The following is a 21,356-nucleotide window of genomic DNA, read 5'->3' as shown; positions in this document are numbered from 1 at the left end:
ACAATGGGGTGCTGGAGGCAAGAGTAATGGGTTACAAGGTGGAAAAGCATTCATTATGCAGAGGCATTTAACAATATTGAAAGATTTCAGTATGCAAGTTCAGTTTAATAAGATGAAAAATATTCATTATGTGAAGCCAATTCAAGTTAAGAATACTCATTGTGTAACAGCAGATGGCTTAATCTTAAATGTTGATGCTCGCCAATTGTGACAGTCACCCAATCAATATGTATGTTGCCTTATCTGGATGCTCTGCCAGGTAAATGACGATATAATTCATAAAGAAACGGCTCTTCCAGAGAAGACCATGAACTCATGCCTCTGTGCACATGGGCAGTCATTCTCTTTCCCTCCAAGGCCCGGAATGAAAATGAAGGTGAGCGTTTGGCTTCGACTGAAGGGGGAACGGGATACTACCTCCCATTCAGCAGAACATCCTCCAAAATTTCCACCTTCCAGTATGATGCTGTCATTAAAACATTATTTTCTCCCATTGCAACATAGTGAATGCCCTCCATAACACTCTGATCAACTCTGCAATACCTCCAAAACTCTGGCTTTCTTGAGCTCACCTTTCAGATTGCATTCAGAAGACACAACATAAGTGTTCTTCACTATCTAAGGGACCAAACACACTTTCCAGATGAATCGGTGATTTACTTGCACCTTTTTCAACTTAGCAAATAATATGCATTACTCATCATTTGATTTTTCTACAATGGGAAAACCAAATACAGACTGGGTCACAACCTTAACAGAATACCTCCAATCAGTTAACCTGACGTCAGGTTTCCAGTCACATATCACGTTAATTCCAAATGTTGCTTCCTTCTGATCTGTATCCTTGACTTACTGAAATGGTCTGACAAAGCCCAAGAAACAGCATTTCACTGTTTGACTGGACTTTTAAACAGCATCCCAGAATGCACATCAGGTTTAACAAATTTCGGTCATTATTGCTGCTGCCCAGCCCCTCTCTATTGTTTCGTGTATTTTCGCTCGCTCATTCTCTGTTGTCTTTTTCAGACAGCTACTCAGGGGCCTACCATTTATGCCTTCTCTGGAAACATTTTTTTTTGCTTTGACTTCAACTATTGTCTCATTTAATCACACCTACCCTTCACCTATCAAGGGCTTTCTGTTTTGTCCTTCATGCCATCAGAAGTGCTCAAACACTCATCTATGTCTAACTCTCCCCAGTTGTGATAAAAGATCATACAGCAAGCATTTTTTTCTCTCCACAAGTACTGCTGGATCTGCTGAGTTTTGTAAACATTTTTTTAAATTTCAGATTTTCAACTATCTAGAGCTTATCATATTCTCGATGTTAGCTTCACCAAAACTTCAAAATCACTTCTGATCCAAGTCAAGCCTTTAGCTACTTTCTACACCACTGCAAATCATGAACTATTTATTTTAAATGACCGAGAAATCAAAACCACATATCCCTATTCTGCTTGAATATAACTCACACATTACCACTTTAAATGTATCTTTTACTTTCTTACTTTTGGTATCTAATTTCAATTTCATGTTGATCTCTGATGTCCAAATTTTTAGATGTATCTACCAAAGATAAGCTGGATCATCACAACATGGACAACAGATTGATCAATACTCAATTTAGTTTCACCACAATTCACTGCAGTAGAAAAGTGTTGGTTGTTTGGGAAGTCTGTTTTCATTTGCTGATTCTGCCATGGAGTATATAACATGGAACAATAGCTTCTCTAGTCTTCCGGGTAATTCAGCAAACGTGCATTTCTTATGGTTGCAGAAAACCAGCCTTTGCGTATAAATATCCATGACTTCAAACAAACATAAAATCAGTCAACTTACATGGTTAATTATTGTCTTTAAACAAGTCATTTGTGCAGTTAGAATGCCAAAGATTGTTCAACAAGTGCTGCCTGTCTACAGAATCACACCTAATAGCAGTCTCTCTGTTTTGCATCTTTTTGCTTGTCGTAAAAATGGTTGTCATTATTTGAAATTTATCAGTCTTGCATTTGTCCTTTCTTGGACTCTTCATGTGGTCGCACTGGTTACAAAGGCCTGACAATGCCTCTTCTTCCTCAGGCAGCTGAGGAAATTTGGCATGACAGCAAATACCCTTGCCAACTTTATAGGTGTGCCATCGAGAGCATTCTGTCTGGATACATCACCACATGGTATCGCAATTGTACCATTCAAGATTGGAGACGGTTACAGAGAGTGGTGAACTTAGCTCGGACAATCACAAAGGCCAACCTCCCAATTGGAGAGCCCACTGTCAGGGAAAGGTCGACAGTATTCTCAAAGATCCACCCCACCCTGGCAACGTTTTTTTAACAGCCTCTGCCATCGGGGAGAAGATACACAGCGTGAACACAGGAACCAGCTGGTTTCATGACAGTTCCTGCCCTACTGTTGTCAGAATACTGAATGGACTTTCAAACTCTTAGCATTTGCCTGTACCTGTGTTTTTGTTTTTGCTGCTGTTTACCTATTATTTACTATCTATGCTATTTAACTACGTGGTCTGCCTGTATTGCTCACAAGACAAAGCTTTTCACTGTGCCTCAGTACACATGACAATAAATTCAATTCAACAAGTGCAAAGAGGAAACCATTGGCAACACATTTCTCTTATCAGCAGCAGTGGACTTTTTGTGAAGATCAAAAATTCACGTGAAGTAGGAGTTGATCCATCTGTCTTTCAGTATAGTCATTGTGTATTGGATTTCACATTAAATTCATTTACTTGCCTGTTCTCCAGAACTCACTGCTCCCTGCCAGCGAAGGAACTGCCTAACTCAACCTCAAGCATATTCAATTCTTGAACTTCCACTGCCTTCAGTGGAAAAAGAGCTCCAAGGTCTAATTTCTGAAAAGATTGCCTCTCATCTCTTTCTTGTATGAGAGCCCCCTTATGTCTTTTTATGTAAATAAATGCTTCATAATCCAGAACTTAACCATTAGTAAAAGGAAACAAGATGAAGCTTTTCATCAGAACTAGATCATGAAAAACCAGATTTGAAAAAGAGACATCCCACTTTCAACACAAAGAGAAGAGGGTACAGCTTGGCCATAATTGGCCTGGAGATAGAGCAAGGACAGTTAACTAGATTAGAGTGGTGCTGGAAAAGCACAGCAGGTCAGGCAGCATCCAAGAGCAGGAAAATCAACGTTTCAGGCAAAAGCCCTTCATCAGGAATGAGGCAGTGTGCCTGCAGAGTGGTGGGATAAATTGGAGGGGGGGGGGGGGGGGGGGGGGGGGGGAAGAAAGTAGCATAGAGTACAATAGGTGAATGGGGGTGGGAATGAAGGTGATAGTTCAGAGAGGAGGGTGGGGGAAGGTAGCCAGGAGTACAATGGGTGAATGAAGGTGGGGATGAAAGTGATAGGTCGGGGGGGGGGGGCGTGGAATGGATAGGTGGAAAGGAAAATAGGCAGATAAGACAGGTTATGAGGGCAGTGCAGAGCTGGAAGGTTGGAGCTGGGGTGAGGTGGGAGAAAGGGAAATGAGAAAACTGGTGAAATCCACAGTGATGCCATGGGGTTGAAGTGTTCTGAGGCAGAAGATGAGGCATTCTTCCTCCAGGCATCAGGTGGTGAGGGAGCGGTGGTGAGACAGCCCAGGACCTCCACGTCCTCGGCAGAGTGGGAGGGGAAGTTAAAATGTTGGGCCACAGGGCGGTGTGGTTGATTGGTGCGGGTGCCCCGGAGATGTTCCCTAAAGCACTCTGCTAGGAGGTGTCCAGTCTCCCCAATGTAGAGGGGACCGCATCCGGAGCAACGGATACAAGAAATGATTTTGGTGGATGTGCAGGTAAAACTTTGATGGATGCGGAAGGCTCCTTTGGGGTGCTGGATGGAGGTGAGGGAGGTGGTGTGGGCACAGGTTTTGCAATTCCTGCGGTGGCAGGGGAGGATGCCAGGAAGGGAGGGTGGGCTTTTTTAGGTGGGGGTGGGGGGGGGGGGGAAGAGAGCGTGGACCTGACCAGGTAGTCACACAGGGAACAGTCTTTGCGGAAAGCGGAAATGGGTGGGGAGGGAAATATATCCCTGGTGGTGGGGTCCATTTGAAGGTGACGGAAGTGTCTTCAGATGATGTGGTTTATGCTAAGATTGGTAGGGTGGAAGATGAGCCGGGGGGGTGTCTATCCTTGTTACGTGGGAGGGGTGGGACGTGGAGGAGATGCATTGGAGGGCGTCTTTAACCACGTGGGATGGGAAATTGCGGGGTCTCTAAAGGAGGTGGCCATCTGGTGTGTTCTGTGGTGGAACTGGTCCTCCTGGGAGCAGAAACTGTGAAGGCGGAGGAATTGGGAATACGGGATGGCATTTTTGCAGGAGGTAGGGTGGGAAGTGGTGTAATCCAGGTAGCTATGGGAGTCTGTGGGTTTGTAAAAATTTACAGTGTCAAGTCGGTCATCATTAATGGAGATGGAGAGGTCCAGGAATGGGAAGGAGGTGTCAGAGATGGTCCAGGTGAATTTAAGGTCGGGGTGGAATGTATTGATGAAGTTGATGAATTGCTCAACCTAAACGCAGGAGCATGAGGTGTTAACTGTCAATCCTAATTCTCAGAACATGCTGGTAGATTCTGATTGGTCAGAATTGGGGTGCAGCATATTCTCAACATTCACCTTATCCTACATTACATTTCAATAAGATAATCTTTAAGCTCCACCACTGTGGCAGAGTATAGCTGAGGGATTGTCTTGTGGACATTACTAACTAACTATGATGTAAACATTTTGTACAAAGGAAGGACTGTTTCCTTTCTTCAGTGGGAGCTTCCCTGGACATGCCTCGCAAGCATGGCGAGGAGTATTCAGGGTTTCTCCAAAGCTTGTACTGTACAGTGCTTAATTAAATTTGGTTGTTGTTCACAGCAGTTGGTGTGATGCAGCTGTATCAAGTGTGTAAGAATCCAAGAAAAAAATAACTTAATATCTTCAAAAATCGAAGTAAGCTACCTCTAATTCTTTCTTTTTTTCCTGCTACTGCATGGATCTTTGGAACCGCAACTTAATGCATCCAACGCATGGACCATCTGAGCAGATGCTCAACTATGCAGCTTAGGAGGATCACGGCCCCCCATGGGTACAGATCCTGGTCAAACCTTTTTGTAAGACAACCCATTCCTCCCATGAATCAGACAACAGAACATTCTTTGCACCACTTCCAATGCAAGCATATTCCTCAAATAAAGAGGCAAAGATTGAGCACAACATTCTACAAGCAGGCTCTTCAACATGATATACAGCTGGAACAAGTCTTAACAAAATTACACACTATCCTTTTTACATTGAGGATCAATATAACATGTTCCCCTTGCTGCATCTGCATGCCAACATTTTGTTGTTTATGTAGAAGGACAAATGCCCTGTATTACAAAGTTCTGCAGTTTCTCTCACTTTCTATTCTTGCTGTCAAACTAGAAATTTCACATTTTCCCACATTATAATCTGCCAGATTTTGAGCCACTCAATTCACATATCTAAATCCTTTGCAAACCCTCTGAATCCTCCACACAAGTTGCTTTTCAGCCCATCTTTCTATCTGTCAGAAAATGTATTGAGAAAACAGTCAGCCCTTCCTTCAAAGTCACTAAATATGGATTGAAAATAGCTGATGTCCCAGCACCACCACCTTAAGTTCTACTGACGACATGTTGCTAACCTGAAAACGACCAATTTATCCTATTCTGTTTCCGAATGGCTTGCCAATCCTCTATCCATGTTATTATACCCAACACCATTAATTTTTTTTTTGAGACATCTTGACTTTTGCAAACTCAAACACACTTTGTGCCCCCCTTTAACTACCTGGAGGAACAACACCTCATCTCCCCCCTTGGGACCCTACAACTCCACAGCATCAATGTAGATTTTACCAGTTTCCTCATTTCCCTTTCCCCCACCTTATCCCAGTTCCAACCTTCCAACTCGACAATGCCCTCATGACCTGTCCATCTTCATTCCCAAATATCCGCTCCAGCCTCCTCGCTGATCTATCACCATTTCCCCAGTCTCCATCTACCTACTGCACTCTCACCTAACTTTTCCCCAAGCCCACCCCCTCGGCTCACAGCCTCATTCCTGATTAAGGGCTTTTGCCCAAAACATTGATTTTTCCGCTCCTCGGATGCTGCCTGACCTGCCGTGCATTTCCAGCAGCACACTCTACTCTGATCTCCACCATCTGCTATCCTCACTTTCACCTTTTAACAATCGGTGTCATCTCAGCTCAGATAATGCATTGAAAGTGTGAAGTTAAAGTCTGTCTGTGTCCCAATGTTAGGTTAGACTGATTCTACGATTGAAGTGGGAGTTACAGAATCTTACATGGATTTATGCAGTTTTTCAGAAAAATAAAATGTAATTCTACAAGTACAAATTGAACCCACAAACCTATACGAGTGTGTGTGAGTGTGAGTGAGTGAGTGAGTGTGAGCGAGAGAGAGAGAGAGAGAGGGGGAGAGGGAGAGGGAGACAGAGAGTGCAGGCGAGACCGATAGAGTGGATGAATGGACACGGTACAACAATCACCAGCCAGGAGTGTTCCCTCCCAGTGGGGGAAACACTTCAGGAGTCCAGGACATTCAGCCTTGGACCTCCAGGGGACCATCCTTCAAGGCAGACTTCAGGACAGGCAACAACGCCAAGTGGCCAAGCAGAGGATGATAGCCAAGTTCAGTACTCATAGGGATAGCTTCAACCGCACCCCACCACACTATACACTCTCTCATACATACACACACTTTCAGACACACACTCATGCAGAGCCTCTTTTATATGCTCACACAAACACCCCCACACTCTCATCCACACACACACACACACACACACACACCCACTCACAAACTTGTACCCCATTACACTCACATACAGAAACACGCTCTCTCACAGACACTCACACACTCGCTCATTCTCCCCTGCGTGCGTGCGCATACACACACACACGTTTGTGGGGTGAATTTGTACTTGCAGAATTACATTTTATTTTGCTCAAAAACATCATAAATCCAAGATTCTGTAACTTCCACTTCAGAAATAGAATCAGTCTGACCGAACATTGGGACACAGACAGACTTTAGGTTAACACCTTCAATGCATCATCTGAGTTGAGATGACACATACTGTTAAAAGTTATCTTATGAATGTAACTTTATAAAAGCACTAGGATTTACATATGAAGGAATTGAAACGAACATGGTCATTCTAGAAGATGAAAGACGTAAATTTGTTGAATATTACATTCCATGACACTGCAATCCTGTTGCTATAAAGTCTTTGTCTTATGATTCTGCTCCACAACCACCTGACAATGAAGCAGCACTTCGAAAGCTAGTGATTCCAAATAAGCCTGTTGAACTACAACCTGCTGCTGTATGATTTTTACCTAAAACTGTAGTAGCAAGTTTGTTTCATTGGGTTACACCTGAAATGTTGACTTCTGCACCTCCTGTTGTTGTCTGGCTAGCCACGTTCTTCCAGCCTCCTGCTCGTCTGCCTTGGATTCCAGCATCTGCAGTTTTTTTTTTGTCTCTAACCAAGGCTCCTGCATACTCCAGATTCAAAAACACAAAGACTTTGTGAAAGTACATCCACAAGTCAAGAAAGATGGATGAAGTAGTTGTGTACCAGATGTTCTTCTATAACCAGTGCTTCAACTAAGCAAGTGGAGATAGGGGGCAGATAAGGGCCAATGACCAGGATGATAGATTTTGTTACACATAGCAATGCGTTCAGCAAGGTTGCAGAGGTAACCTGTGAAATGGAGAACTGCACATTATGCTGCTCAGAGTTAGAAAATGCAGTTTTAAGTGATATTCTCGTTAAACAAAGACACATATCAGTGACAGTAATCAAGCTTCAAATAGTTCAAGCAACTCAGTCCTGACTTTGAGGGTAATCATAAGCTAAACCAACTCAAGAGATATGAAAAAAACTGCATCTTGATTAAAGGCAATAGGTTCAGAAACTGGAAAAGTATAACACAGCAGAAGGACAAGAAAAATTAAGACCACAAAGCTTAGAAAAACAGGATACATGGATTTTCCAGCACGTGGTTAATCATTACTAATTCTACATCCAAAACTCTGTTCTCAAATTAATTCACCATTTGTAGTTATGATTTTAATGTTTACTTCTCCACCTTTTAAGGGATTAACTTGTGTGGAGTTATGGCTCACACAGAGAGCATTATGTCCACTGGGAACATATCCAATTGGCCATTTTTGCCTGCATGAACCAACAAAGGGATCAAAGGCAGCCCAATGGAATTCATGAAGGGTATCACAGTCTAGCTTGATACTGCCCTTATCCTGGATCCAACCAAATACTGTTTGTCAAAGAGTTCACTGGATAATCATAAAAGCAACAACTATGGCTGACGATATTGCAATTTGAATATAAGCAATAAAACTGTCTGCAGCATTTACTCTTTGGAGGTATTTCATACATTCTCTCCAATCTATTATATAAACAAAAATATTATTCTATATAGCTGAGACCATGACCTGACAAACATGTGAAATTAAAAGGGAACCATTCAAAACTGCAACTAAGCTACAGGTTTTGAAGACAGAAAAATGTACTTTAACTTAATCCTCTGTACCTCCTACCTGTAAATGTGGTGGAGCTATAGGTGGTGGAATTCCTCCTGGTGGTGGTGGAATTGGTGGCATACTAGGATCGAATGGTGGTCGCCCAAAAGGAGGACGGGGTGGGGGTCCTCTCATCATCGCAAATGGTGGAGGAGGTGGGCGTACATGAAGTGGTGGTGGACCTCGTAGCATCGCATTTGTTGGGGGAGCCGGACCACGGAATCGCAACGCTTGTTGGTGTGCCATCCTATCAGAGGAAATAAAATGACAGATTTGACATAATTTATAGATTATACTGCATGTGTTATCTTACTGTTATTGACAGTTTCAAATTCAGAGTTTTGTTTTCCTGTCCTCCTCCTCCTGGCGGTGATTTCATAGATACCTGCAACTCTCCAAGACCATGACATCCAGTGGTTATTATTCATCATTCAATCTCAACATTGTTAATTCTGTTAACACCAATGATCCTGTCCTCACCAGTGTCCACAAACGTGTTCTCTAGCACAGTTCACCAGATACCATCAAGATCAATAAGCAAGAGTTCTTTACCTTTGCAGCTGACAACCACATCAAGTCAACAAGTTACTAAGGTTGAAAGTTATTACAAAAAAATCTTCAGGTACCTCAGTCACTTTCTCAATAGACTCTCAAACAAGCAGAATTATCAAGTTCATATCAGAACTCAAATGACAGTCTAATCTATCGGAAACAAAAGTAAAAAATGCTGGAAGTATTCCACAGACACAGCAAAATCTGTTTTTGTTTCACATTTCCAGCATCTACAATTTTAGGATTTCCACTCTGTGAGCTGTTATGATTAGGAAAACTCTGCTAACAAGTTTAGGTAATTAAAAAATACAATAAATTAACAAAGACAGAACAGAGATATTTTTGTCATTTAATCCAGATCAGAAGGAACACATTAGTACCCGGAAGATAACCCACCAAACAATGGGAGGAGTATATCCTGGTTATTTGAAATGAGTACTATTAAGCAAAGGTTAAGTATTGTGCTCAGTTCTATTCATTTCTGCACACTAGCATCTCCTTCAAGACATACAATTTCTCACTTGTAAAGATAATACAGAGGAACTTAGAGTATCCAGTATTCAATAATCCAAATTTCGGATTATTCAGCAAGATCGCAAGGTCCCAATGCTTGGCTAAACTACGTTATCCGACATTTGATTAACTGAATTAAATAGTCCCGGCCTGTGTCCTTCGGATAATCGAGGTTCCTCTGTACAAAGATTCCAGGGACATTTACGGCAGTGTGCAAAGAGGAACTGAAATCAATGTTCGCTGATTGCAAACACATTTTTCCAGCATTATTTTCTTTCCTAAGATGCAACAATGCAATCTGATCAAATGTTTTTCTTTTTCCTGTTTCCTCCTCCAGTACAGCTTTCTGACTGGTGCGCAGTTCCATAGGTGGCAGCAGCACTTGCATACCTCAGTCATGCACTACTTCATCACTGCAACTAAGACAGCTCATGACAACTGCCTGAAGCTAGCCATCTCACACTCCCCAATTGTTGCTAATTACTTCCCTCAGCACAGACTGGGGACTCAAACTTGGAACCCTCTGCTCTGTGCATCATTCTACCTAAAAACAGGAATTATATCAATGAGCTACTGGAGATCACTTCCCACTTCCAGTTGATCTGCATCAAAATTGAGCCCTGACCTTCCTTGTGAGTATGTCTGTTAAAACTGTGTCAGACTGAAGGTCACTATTTTACAAGAGAACATGAACTGAAACAAAAAATGCTAATAAAAAAGGCTCCCAAAGCAAATCCGTACTTCCCTCATGCCATACAAGGTCACTAACTTAAGTACGATCAAAAATCCATCTTGGCTATTGAGTAAGTTATACTTCTAACATGTTGATTGGCAATGTAAAAACACAGCAAGCCCACCAGGTGCCTTCGTCTCATGAAACATAACCCATTTCTTTGAATATAATTGCTCAAAGAACTGTCAGTTCTCCACATTTGAGCACTTGATGTGCTGACATGCTGAACTTGCCAAAGTTACCAGCAGCCTATGGTATTTCAACCGGTCATCAGAGTCTTGACATTAAATGTCAGCAAGACATTTGACAGAGGAGGCTTCATTGAACAGGTAATTTTTATGTGCTCACGTACTAATTCTCATTTATTTTCTAGGCAACAGTAATAAGAAACAGAACCTATCAGAGGCCTGCCAACATTTACAGCATTCAATTTACTATCACAATCATTTATAATTCCATATAAACAATAATTGAATTTAGGATCTGGCAATTTCACCGTTTGTTTACCTCTTCCCTCACTGGATCCATCTCTCATCACAAAAGCAAAAGGTTTAAGGACTTTGCAACATTTCAAAATATTGTATTTTTAAAACTTTTAGAATTCTCACATACCAGCCCAAATGCTGACATGTGTTGGCACCTTTACATAGCAGCACACTCCCATGGGAAAATGGATTCTTCAACAAAAGAAATGTATGCAAGGATAGTTTGCTTCCCTGGTTTTCAACACTTGACCTTAAGAAGAAATTATTTGCAACTTCTAGCAGAAACAATTGTTGCAGTGTCGTCCCATTCCCCACCCCCTCAGTTGAAGCAAAATGCTCAGAGACACAGTATAATTTTACCTCCTTCATCTTTATTCTGGGCTCTGGAGGGAGTGTGAATGATCACCCATGTGCACAGAGACATGAGTTCTCGGACTTCTCTCTTGAACAACAGTTTCTTAATGATTTATATTGTCATTTTATAGTGAGGAGCATCCAGATAAAGCAACATACACATTAATTTTAACGGTCACCCAATCAGTGAGTGTCAAAAGCAAAGATTTAGCCATCTGCTGTTACACATTGAATTTTCTTAACCATAACTGGCCTCATATAATGAATAGTTTTCACCTTGTAAATCCATTACTCTTGCCTCCAACACCCCATTGTTAACTGCAAGTTCTTATCTTATGAGTTATGCTCAGCTGAACATCTTGTTTCACAAAACTCAAAACTTAACTCATTCCCTACCTGCTCATACTTTACACTCTTTCTCAGCAGGGGGAAAAGGAAGACACCAAAACACCATTCAAAGGACATCCATTTGCACTGCATTATTTGTGGAAGAAAAAAAAGAGGAAGAAATAACACCGTAAAAGTATCAGGGAGAGAAGAAAAAAGAACATAGGTACAGGTAACATCCAGATCAGTGTGATCCTCTATCCAAAACTCCAGAGCACTGTGTCTAACATCAAAATAATTGTTAAGCATGCTATTAGAAAGGCAAGAGGAATGTTCGCCTTTATTTCAGCAAGAGTAGAACATAAAAATTAAGACATTGTGCTGAAGTTATACAAAGCACTGGTCAGATGACAGCTGAACTCTTCTGGACACCTTTTCCAAGGAAGGATATAATGGCATTGGAGGCATTCCAAAGGCTGATATCAGATATGGTGGGACTGTCTTATGAAGACAGGTTGAATCCACTGGTTTTGTACTCACTGAAATATCGAGGAATGACAGGCAGAGTTTATTGAAATAGTACAGAGGACTTGGCAGGATGGATGCAGAAAGGCTGCTTCCCCTTGTGGGACAGTTTAGGACAAGAGGGCAAGATCTCAGAATCAAAAATCATCCTTTTAAGTCAGAGTCGAAGAGAAATTTCTGCACTCATAGGGCAAATCAATCAATCTGTGGAATTCTTTACCAAACAGCGATACAAACTGCTTTGTTAAGTATATTCGAGGCTGATATATTGACATGTTTAATCAGTCAGTGAAATCGGGGCTATGGGGAAAAGGCAGGAAAGTGGAGTTGAGGAATAATGAACTCATTGAATCATTGAGCAGATCTGATGGGCTGAAAGGTCTACTTCAGCTCCTATTTCTTATTGATGTAAGGCTGGAATAGAGCAAAAAGGGAGAAACTGTTACTGCTCAAAAAAGCATCGAGAACCAGAGGGCATTTCCAAGTGACTTACAAAAGCAGTGAATGTGATGAGTCAAGAAACACTGTTGCACAGAATGCACTGTCTGGAAGTGTAGTTCAACTGAAGAAAGTACTGGATGTTCATTTGGAGAGAACCAATGTGCAACGTTAATGGTGAAAAGCAGGATATTGCCAGTCGATACTGATGCTCATTTGAAGAATCAGTGCAGATACCATGGCCAAATGGCCTCCTTCTGTACCCTAACACTTGCAGTATCATCTAGCTGACAACAGATTGAAAATGCACTTATTATACAGGCAGTTCTTCTATAATGCAAAAGGTAATGTTCTTCTGCAACCCCACATTCCAAAAAAAAAGCACTGTTGAAACAGTAATTAAAGTGTTGGCAGTGTAATTGCATTACAGACAATGCACATTTTAAAAGTTAGTGCTTTAGAAAAGTGCCCTCAATTTATCAATCGTGTTACAGTGAACTTACATTAATGAAATGCGTGTTATAGCAGAACAACCTGCACTGCAGTTTATAAAGAGCTAAGAAAGAAAATTAATCAACAAAGCAGGGATGTATGCCGGCTACAGGTCAACAGCAACATGCTCTTGGATTCCAACAGGTTTGACAAAAACTCTCACTTGTAACCCAGACAGCAATATTTACTCCACAGGGAATTTCATCTTTAAATCCAACCAGAGAGATTAAACCAATGTTCACTAAAGTTATCTGAAAAGGTGAAGGATATCATGTTCTTATTCCTACCTCATGAATACAGTCGAAATTCTGCATCGATAGACAAAAACTAATGCCATAGACTCATGGCAGATTTACAGCTGTAATCAAGGTCCAATCAGTCAAGATTGCCAAAGAATCAAAAGAATGCACAATGTCAGGAATGGAACTGGGAACTTGCAAGATTCCTTCCCTTCATCCATTTCTTTGTACTTCCCACACCACCTATTAACCCCATGGTACGTTTTAAAATTTGTAAGATACAAGGGTCAATACAAAGGAAAACATTGGTTGATCAACGCTAACTTCTCTTGATGTGGACTTGGTAAGGTGCTTTCTTGAAACACTGCAGCCTATGTGATAGAGATAAACTCTCATTGCTAGTAAGAAGCAGTTTTAGGATTTTGATCCAGCAACAAAGAAATGGCCATTTCAGTCCATGTCAGAACAGTGTGGGGCTTTGAAGGAAGTTTGCAGATTTTTGTGCTCCGAGGGAGATGGATGGATACCAATAATTAAGCAACTGAAGATGACTCAACTGAGGAACTCCAACACCAATATCCTGGAGTTCAGAAGACTGGCCTCCAACATTCATCGTCCCTGATACAAGGTACGACTCCAGCCAGTACAGTGTTTTCTCAACAATTACAGAGGCACCTCAATAATCCGAAGGACACCAGCAGGGTGTACTTCGTTCAGTTAATCGGATGCTGGATAACAGTTAGCATCGCATTGGGACCTTGTGATCTTTTTCAGATAATCCGAAATTTGGTTAATCGAATGCCAGATAATCAAGGGTCCTCAGCACTACTGATTATAATTTTGCTAAATTCTTTTATTTTACAGATTTGGGCATCGCTGGCTCGGCTAGCATTTTTTTTTATTGCACATTCCCAAATACCACTGACGTGGGTGATATCGAACCACCTTCTGAAGCCATTGCAGTCCAAACAGTGTAGGGTCACGTTCGGTGCGGTACAAAGTTCCAGGATTTTGACCCAGTGACAGTGAAGAAACAGCAATTATATTTTCAATTTAGGATTGTACAGGTGGTGATGTTCTCATCCATCTGCTGCCTTTGTCCCTCCAGGTAGTGCAGTTCACAGATTTCAAAGGTGCTGTCAAAAGAGGCTTGGTGAATTTCTGCAGTGAATCTCGCATATGACCCAAACCATATTGCAGCAGGAAGTGGAGGTTAAGGATAGATGGGGATGGAGATTCAAGCAAGTTGCTTTGTACTGGATAATGTTAAAGTTTAAGTGCTGTTGGAACTGCACACATTGAGGTAAGCAGACAGTATGCCATCTCACTGACCTGTGCCTTGTCAACGATCCTTTCAATAAGAGAGCATTTATCATATTGCAGGACTCCCAGCCTCTGACCGGTTCTTGTCACCACAGTATTAACTTGGCTGAGAGAAAGTGAGGACTGTAGATACTGGCGATTAGAGTCAGAAAGTGTGGTGCTGGAAAAGCACAGCAGGTCATGCAGCACCAAAGAGCAGGAGAGTCGATGCTTCAGCCTTATTCCTGAAACATCGACTCTCCTGCTCCTTGGATGCTGCCTGACCTGCTGTGCTCTTCCAGTGCCACACGTTTTTTGACTATTCACTTGACTGGTCCAGTTCAGTTTTTGATCACTGGTCACTCCCAGGATGCTGTTAGCACTTTGTGTCACACGCTGCCTGAATGTCAAAGGCTGTCAATTTACATCTCAAGTTCAACACTCTTGCTCATGTTTGGTCAAGACTACAATGAGCTGATGATACAAACGGATTGTCAGTGAGCCGAAACGAAAAGAAAACCACAAACAGCTTTCGCTTCTTCTTGCTCGGGGGGGTTCATTTTAAACATTTTAAAAGTATATACTAAGAATTATTGCAGCTCAATATCATTTCAATTTATATTTAATGTATACTTTAACCGATCCTGAACAAATGTTTACTTCAAATATTCTGTCTCCATGACACACTTAATCCTCTCATTCACAAGTCTTCTTTACAGTTTTGATTTTGGTCTAATGCACAAGTCAAACAGTTTGGTTCCCTCTTCAGGTTTTTCCCTGTCAATACAGTATTAAATTTGTAAAGAACAAACTTGTATTTCTACAGGACATTTCTCAATCTCGCAATGTTCCAAAGTAATTTATGGTCACTTTTGCTTAACTGTAATCATTGTTGCCAGCAACACAGAAGTTTATCTGGGGTCAGCAAATTCCAATACATCAACATGACAATGACCAGATAAGTTTTAGTGTGAGCAATTTGAGCAATGGGTTAGAACAGCAGAATTGCTCTGCACTTTCAGTCTTTCATATTCTCCTGAGGGGACAGATGGAACCTCAGGTCAAAACATCATCTGAATGGCAGTACCTATCATAGCACAGTACTCTCTCAGAGCAGCAAAGTGTCAGTCTTAAGTAATGACAACTCTCAGATAGGGAACCTGCCTCGGGCATTTACCACCCAAAGTATGTGAAAATTGTCAAATGACTCTCTTTTCTCCTTCTGGAAGTAAGCACAATATGTGTCTCAGAACACATATCAGATACTTCAAATGCTAGGAAACCTCAGCATTCAATATAAAGGTTATTTGCCACAATGGCGAAGGCACAAAATAAGTTTCTATGAATGAAGAGGGATTTTTGGTTTAAAAAAAAAGTAATATTTGATGAGAGGATGCAGTCCTATCATCATTCCTGATTTTCTTCATTTTCTGCCTGAGTGAAGGATCAAGACTAAGAAAAAAATGTCTGACGTCTTTACATCAAGCACAAAAAAAAACACAAGCTGACTCCCTCTGGAAGCTAGACTCTCGGCCCTTTTCAGTATTTCTGTCAAGGACAAAGGTATCAAATCATGAAATGCTGCTCTTCGTAAATTGCAGATACTAAATTGTAAACAGTTCATAAACAACCTCACTGAATTGTGCATCTTATTCTGTTATTCTTCATTCATCTGTTGGATTTCAGAATAGAGTACACAGGTCTTCTGTACTGTTTAAGCTGGGAGACCACTTTAACGAACAATACCTCTTTCTCCTCAATATTTCATAATGTTATATAAAACAGTGAGAATTCTGAAGAATTCAAGACTGACCAAGTCATCAATACTGTTCCAACATGAATAAACGCTGAGACTTCTCATTACCACAGCCTCTGCCACCCCACTTTAATATTGGCATTTCTATTTGTCTGATGCTTCCCTCAGTTGTTACCCCCACTGCAAACTCCCTCACAATTTTACCAAAATTCAATAAGCTTCTTGTCTAATCTAGTCTTTCAATTATCTCAAGATTTACAATCTTGGAATATGAAACTCAATCACCATTTTTACGGGGCTTTTGTCCGAAACGTCGATTTTCCTGCTCCTCCGATGCTGCCTGACCTGCTGTGCTTTTCCAGCACCACTCTAATCTAAACTCTGGTATCCAGCATCTGCAGTCCTCACTTCTGCCATATTGTACTTTCAGACCCCATTCCAAATATTCCACAATATCATCTCAACTTGAAACTCTCATAGCATATACAAGGTTTACTACCTTGATGCTAATTAAGACACAAAACAGTGACTTTTTAGTTCTTCTGGATGCAAGTACAAGATCTCATGGAACCAGTGGGGATAAAAAAGCCCCTGATATCAAAGCTAATATCTATGCCTTCACCCTCATGAAACCATCTCACTGCTGTTTTGAGGAGTATATATGCTAATGCACTGACAGTAAATCACTTTGGCAAACTGTGGGCATAAAAGCCGCAAAATAATTGCAAGTTTCTCTGTAAACATATTGATTTACCAATGGTATACCGACAAAACTTTGCTAAGTCCAGCAAAAATTCATCATGCCTGGCTTTTCAGATAACTTGGGTCCTTAACCAACATGTAGAATAAAGAAAGTTAGCGAAGTTGGTGACATCTCAGTCTTGAATCACCAAGTGTCAAATATTGAAAATCTCCCCCGCTCTTTTTTCAAAGTGCTCGTCTTGCAATATACGTCGATAGCATTGGTGCCGGAAAGGTTCAGGCAGCATCCAAGAAGGAGAATCAGGAATGATGAAGGGCTTCTGCTCAAAACGGTGATTCTCCTGCTCCTCGGATGCTGCCTGACCGGCTGCGCTTTTCCAGCACCACACTCTCGACTCGGATCTTCAGCATCTACAGTCCTCACTTTCTCCATCTTGCAACATATCCCAACACCACATCACGGCAGCACAACTGCTGCCTCACAGCGCCAGAGACCCAGGTTCAATTCCTGCCTCAGGTGACTGTCTAGGTGGAGTTTGCACATTCTTCCCGTGTCTGCGTGGGTTTCCTCCGAGTGCTCCGGTTTCCTCCCACAGTCCGAAGATGTGCAGGTCAGGTGAATTGGCCATGCTAAATTGCCCGTAGTGTTAGTGGAGGGGTAAATTTGGGGAACGGGTCTAGGTGGGTTGCGCTTCGGCGGGTCGGTGTGGACTTTTTGGGCAGAAGGACCTGTTTCCACAATAATCTAATCAGTGTGTCAAATATATGAGACAAGGTTCAACCAGTACTTTTCTTGGCAAACAATTTAACCAACAGCTAACTTTGGCCATCAACTGACAGAGATGAGGAAGAGAAAACAAAATGGTCTTACAACTTCTTCTATTGACACCAAGTAAATAATTGAAACAGCCAGGCACTCAAGGAAATCTAATGACATTCACTATTGACAATGATCCAGTGAACTCTGAACATTGCATAAGCAATCAGCAACAGAGGATGCACATTATTGTAGATCAACAACCAAAAAACTCGGTTAGATCTTAACATTTAAACATGAGAGATTTTGTTTTACTTGAATTTACACTGTCTGAGAAGATCAATCATTTCTTTAGTGACGTGATTCCGCCGGCCAGTGCCCCCTCCCAATCTACTTAGTATCAGAAAAGGAAAAGGCTCTTGTGGCACAGTTTATAGGAACGTCTAAGCCAGCAGGCCCGAGTTCACATCCCACCTGGTCCAGAAGTGTGTCAGCTCACGGTTGAACGGATTACTTTGAAATTAAGGCGGGGGGAAGAGGAGGAGGAGAGAGAGAGAGAAGGAATTGTCCAGCTGTCCACCTATGAGGATATTGACAGGTTGCAGGGTCTGAAGGTGTTACAACGCGGTCCACGATCACAGAACTCTGCGCACAACCACTCGGGCTGTCTTTGGATGGGAACCGCGTGATATAGTCAAAGCAAGACAGATAAAGTTACGGAAATCCTCGAACGGGGCCTTCCGTGCCCGCCACCGCCAAGAGAAGTTGGGGATGGAAGGCAGTGCAGTTAAAGTTTCAAAAAAGGAGGAGGAGGAGGAGGAGGAGGGGGGGGGGGGGGGGGGTGAAATGTGAATAATTAAACATGGCTTCTTCGTGCACGAGCAGCACCCTCTGCCCTGCGTGCAGAGCCTCGGCTCCGGGGTAAACGTAACCAGAGCTCCCGGAACAAACCAGGGGATAGGAGAGATGGGCCCCCGCGCCGACCAGCAACTGCCGCCCGGGGGAGTTAAAGTGTGTCCTTTCCCTGCCCGAGCAGGCCCACACTCGGAGCCCGAGGCCTAGCCCGGTCTGGGAGAGACGGGGCCGATCGAGAGTTCCGGGGACTCGAGGGCACAATCGCCGCCACCTACCGGGCCTGGTTAGAGCTGTCGGTGTTGGGTTTCGGCTGGTCGCCGGCTCCGTCCGCCTGCGCCTGGCTCGGGTGTAACAGGCCATCCTGCATCAACAAACCCACGTCGGCCATGATAGTGAGGGGGGGCTGGAAGGCGATGGTTCACTCAGAAAGGGGAAGGGAATGCTTGCCTCCCGCTCAACTGAACCGAACCTGCTGGCAAGGAACCGCCTCCCCGACGACCAACCCGGCAACCCCATTGGTAACCCTCGCCAAAGCCTGGCTTCCCAGTCGCTGCAATGCCTGTCACTCAAATGACGTCAGGCCAGCGGCGGGGTTTTCTCGCAGCCAGCACGTTCGGTTGCGGCGCTAGACAGGAAGTGACGTTAGTCCAAGCAACTCAGAGCTTGCTTGGATCCAGTGCATGGCCTGTTGGGTGGAGAAACCACTGACCTCAGTCACTGAGGAACTAAGCCTGGGAAACAAAACTTGGAAAATTGAACAGTAACTTTCTGACCTGCGTCTTCAGTGGGAACAGAAGAACTATATCTCAATAAAGAAAGCCACGTGGTGTGGATTGGAAAGGACATCTGACTGAAGGGCTTGATGGTGGGCAGGCAGTGGGTTCGCATTTGAAGGACGTGGCCACCAGTTGACAAATTCATGTCTGGCACAAAACAATAAAAGGAGGAAAGGTGGCTCCACCTTGGCTTCCAAAGAAAATTAAATGTAGTATTAAGATGAGATGTATACAATTGCCAGGAAGAGCAGCATGCTTGAGGATTGGGTGTATTTTAGAATTTGGCCAAAGAGGTCAAAATCTTCGATCAAATGGGTTAATACAGAGTGATATTGCAGAGAACATAGAATTTGACTGTAAAATTTCGTATAAGATGTGTGAAGAGAGAAAGATTCATAAAACTGCGTATAGATCCCTTACACTCAAAAGATACAAACTCCAGGTAAGAGAAACAGTTAGAGGCCCAAACCAACCATATGGAGACCCGCTTCTTCTTGTGATGTTGATGCTCCTTTAATAAGGTTATGCCGCCCTTGGATTTTTTTGCAGAGCGGTCGTAAAAGCAGTAATTCTGAAAAGTCTCGGTTTGAAGGGTTTTAGGGCCTCTTTGATTATAGCTAACAGATACTACCGCAGGTAGTAAAAAAAATTGTACAATGGAAGATGATTGGCCACTTCTCCCAGCTCAGCTTTATTTTAGTAGACTGGCTGTTCACTGAAAGCAGACAATCAGTTGGAGGTTGCTGGTCGAAGAAACAGCTATGTGGAAGAAGGTGATCCATGCTGAATCCCTCTGTCATCTCTCTCTCTCTCTCTCTCTCTCCTGTAAGACCTGCGTTTGATTTTATCTTTTTTGCTATGGGGTGTTTAAGGGGATTGTTGCAGGAATTTGGAACAGCATCCTTAAGTTGGGATAGTCTGTTGGGTTTTTGGACAGGTGAAGTTATTATGTATTCTGTTCTCTTTTGTTTGTGGTTCATTCGGTAATCTTGCAAATAAATTCTGTTTTGTTTAAAACTAAGTGATTGGGTCAGCTGCATCTCTCCTGGAATATTCTTGAAATGTTTTTAAAGGGGTCTGGCCTGGTCCCTTACAGTATGGCAAGGTTTACACAACAAAATGGGATACAAAATGAAGCAGAGCAAGATAGCAGACAAAATTATGAGGGGCATGGATAGGATAAATAGACAAAGTCTTTTCCCTGGGGTTGGGGAGTCCAGAACTAGAGGGCATAGGTTTAGGGTGAGAGGGGAAAGATATAAAAGACATGTAAGAGGCAACTTATTCACACAGAGGGTGGTACGTGTATGGAATGAGTTGCCAGAGGATGTGGTGGAGACTGGTACAATTGCAACATTTAAGAGGCTTTTGGATGGGTATATGAATAGGAAGAGTTTGGAGGGATATGGGCCTGGTGCTGGCAAGTGGGACTAGATTGGGTTGGGATATCTGATCAGCATGGACAGGTAGGACCAAAGGGTCTGTTTCTGTGCTGTACATCTCTATAACTCTCAAACACATCCCTCCCTGATGCGCTCAATGCTTTCTATGCTCAATTTGAGCAGGATGTCAGCGGTGCAATTACTCCTGCCCCAACAGCCCCAGCCACACCTGTTCCCTCCATTACTGCCACAGACATCAGATCAGTCTTCCTTAGAGTCAAGTCAAGGAAAGCAACAGGCTGAGGTGGAGTCACAGGCTATGCACTTAGATTCTGTGTGGACCACCAGGTTGACACCTTCAACCTCCCTCCTACAAGCAGATCCCCACCTGCTTCACAAAGACCACCATCATCCCAGTACCAAAGAAAGCATATGCAAAGTCTTTTAATGGATACCATACAGTGGCTCTGACCTGCACAATCATGAAGTGCTTCAAGAGGCTCGTCATGGCCTACATCAACTCTACCCTCCCAGGCTGCTTCAACCCCTTCCAATTTGCCTTCTGATTA

The 21,356-nt window shown here is 42.7% G+C and overlaps 1 protein-coding gene across 6 annotated transcripts in view; it reads right to left on the bottom strand.

Moving 5' to 3' along the window:
* LOC132823340 (transcription elongation regulator 1-like) overlaps positions 1 to 19,085 on the bottom strand; it is a 106,136-nt gene extending 87,051 nt beyond the window's left edge. For 5 of the 6 annotated variants that reach the window (XM_060837044.1, XM_060837045.1, XM_060837047.1 and 2 more), the window contains exons 1-2: positions 18,905 to 19,085; positions 8,618 to 8,846 (exon numbers count right to left, since the gene is read on the bottom strand). In XM_060837044.1, coding sequence (XP_060693027.1) covers positions 8,618 to 8,846; positions 18,905 to 19,017 — 342 coding nt within the window. In that variant the 5' untranslated portion in view covers positions 19,018 to 19,085. The remainder of the gene's footprint in view (positions 1 to 8,617; positions 8,847 to 18,904) is intronic. The other variant, XM_060837049.1, reaches the window with a different exon arrangement.
* Positions 19,086 to 21,356: the final 2,271 nt, after the last annotated feature.

The sequence above is a fragment of the Hemiscyllium ocellatum genome, chromosome 16 (genome assembly GCF_020745735.1).
Source record: "Hemiscyllium ocellatum isolate sHemOce1 chromosome 16, sHemOce1.pat.X.cur, whole genome shotgun sequence".
NCBI lineage: Eukaryota > Metazoa > Chordata > Chondrichthyes > Orectolobiformes > Hemiscylliidae > Hemiscyllium > Hemiscyllium ocellatum.
This window is presented reverse-complemented; position numbering and strand designations above follow the sequence as displayed.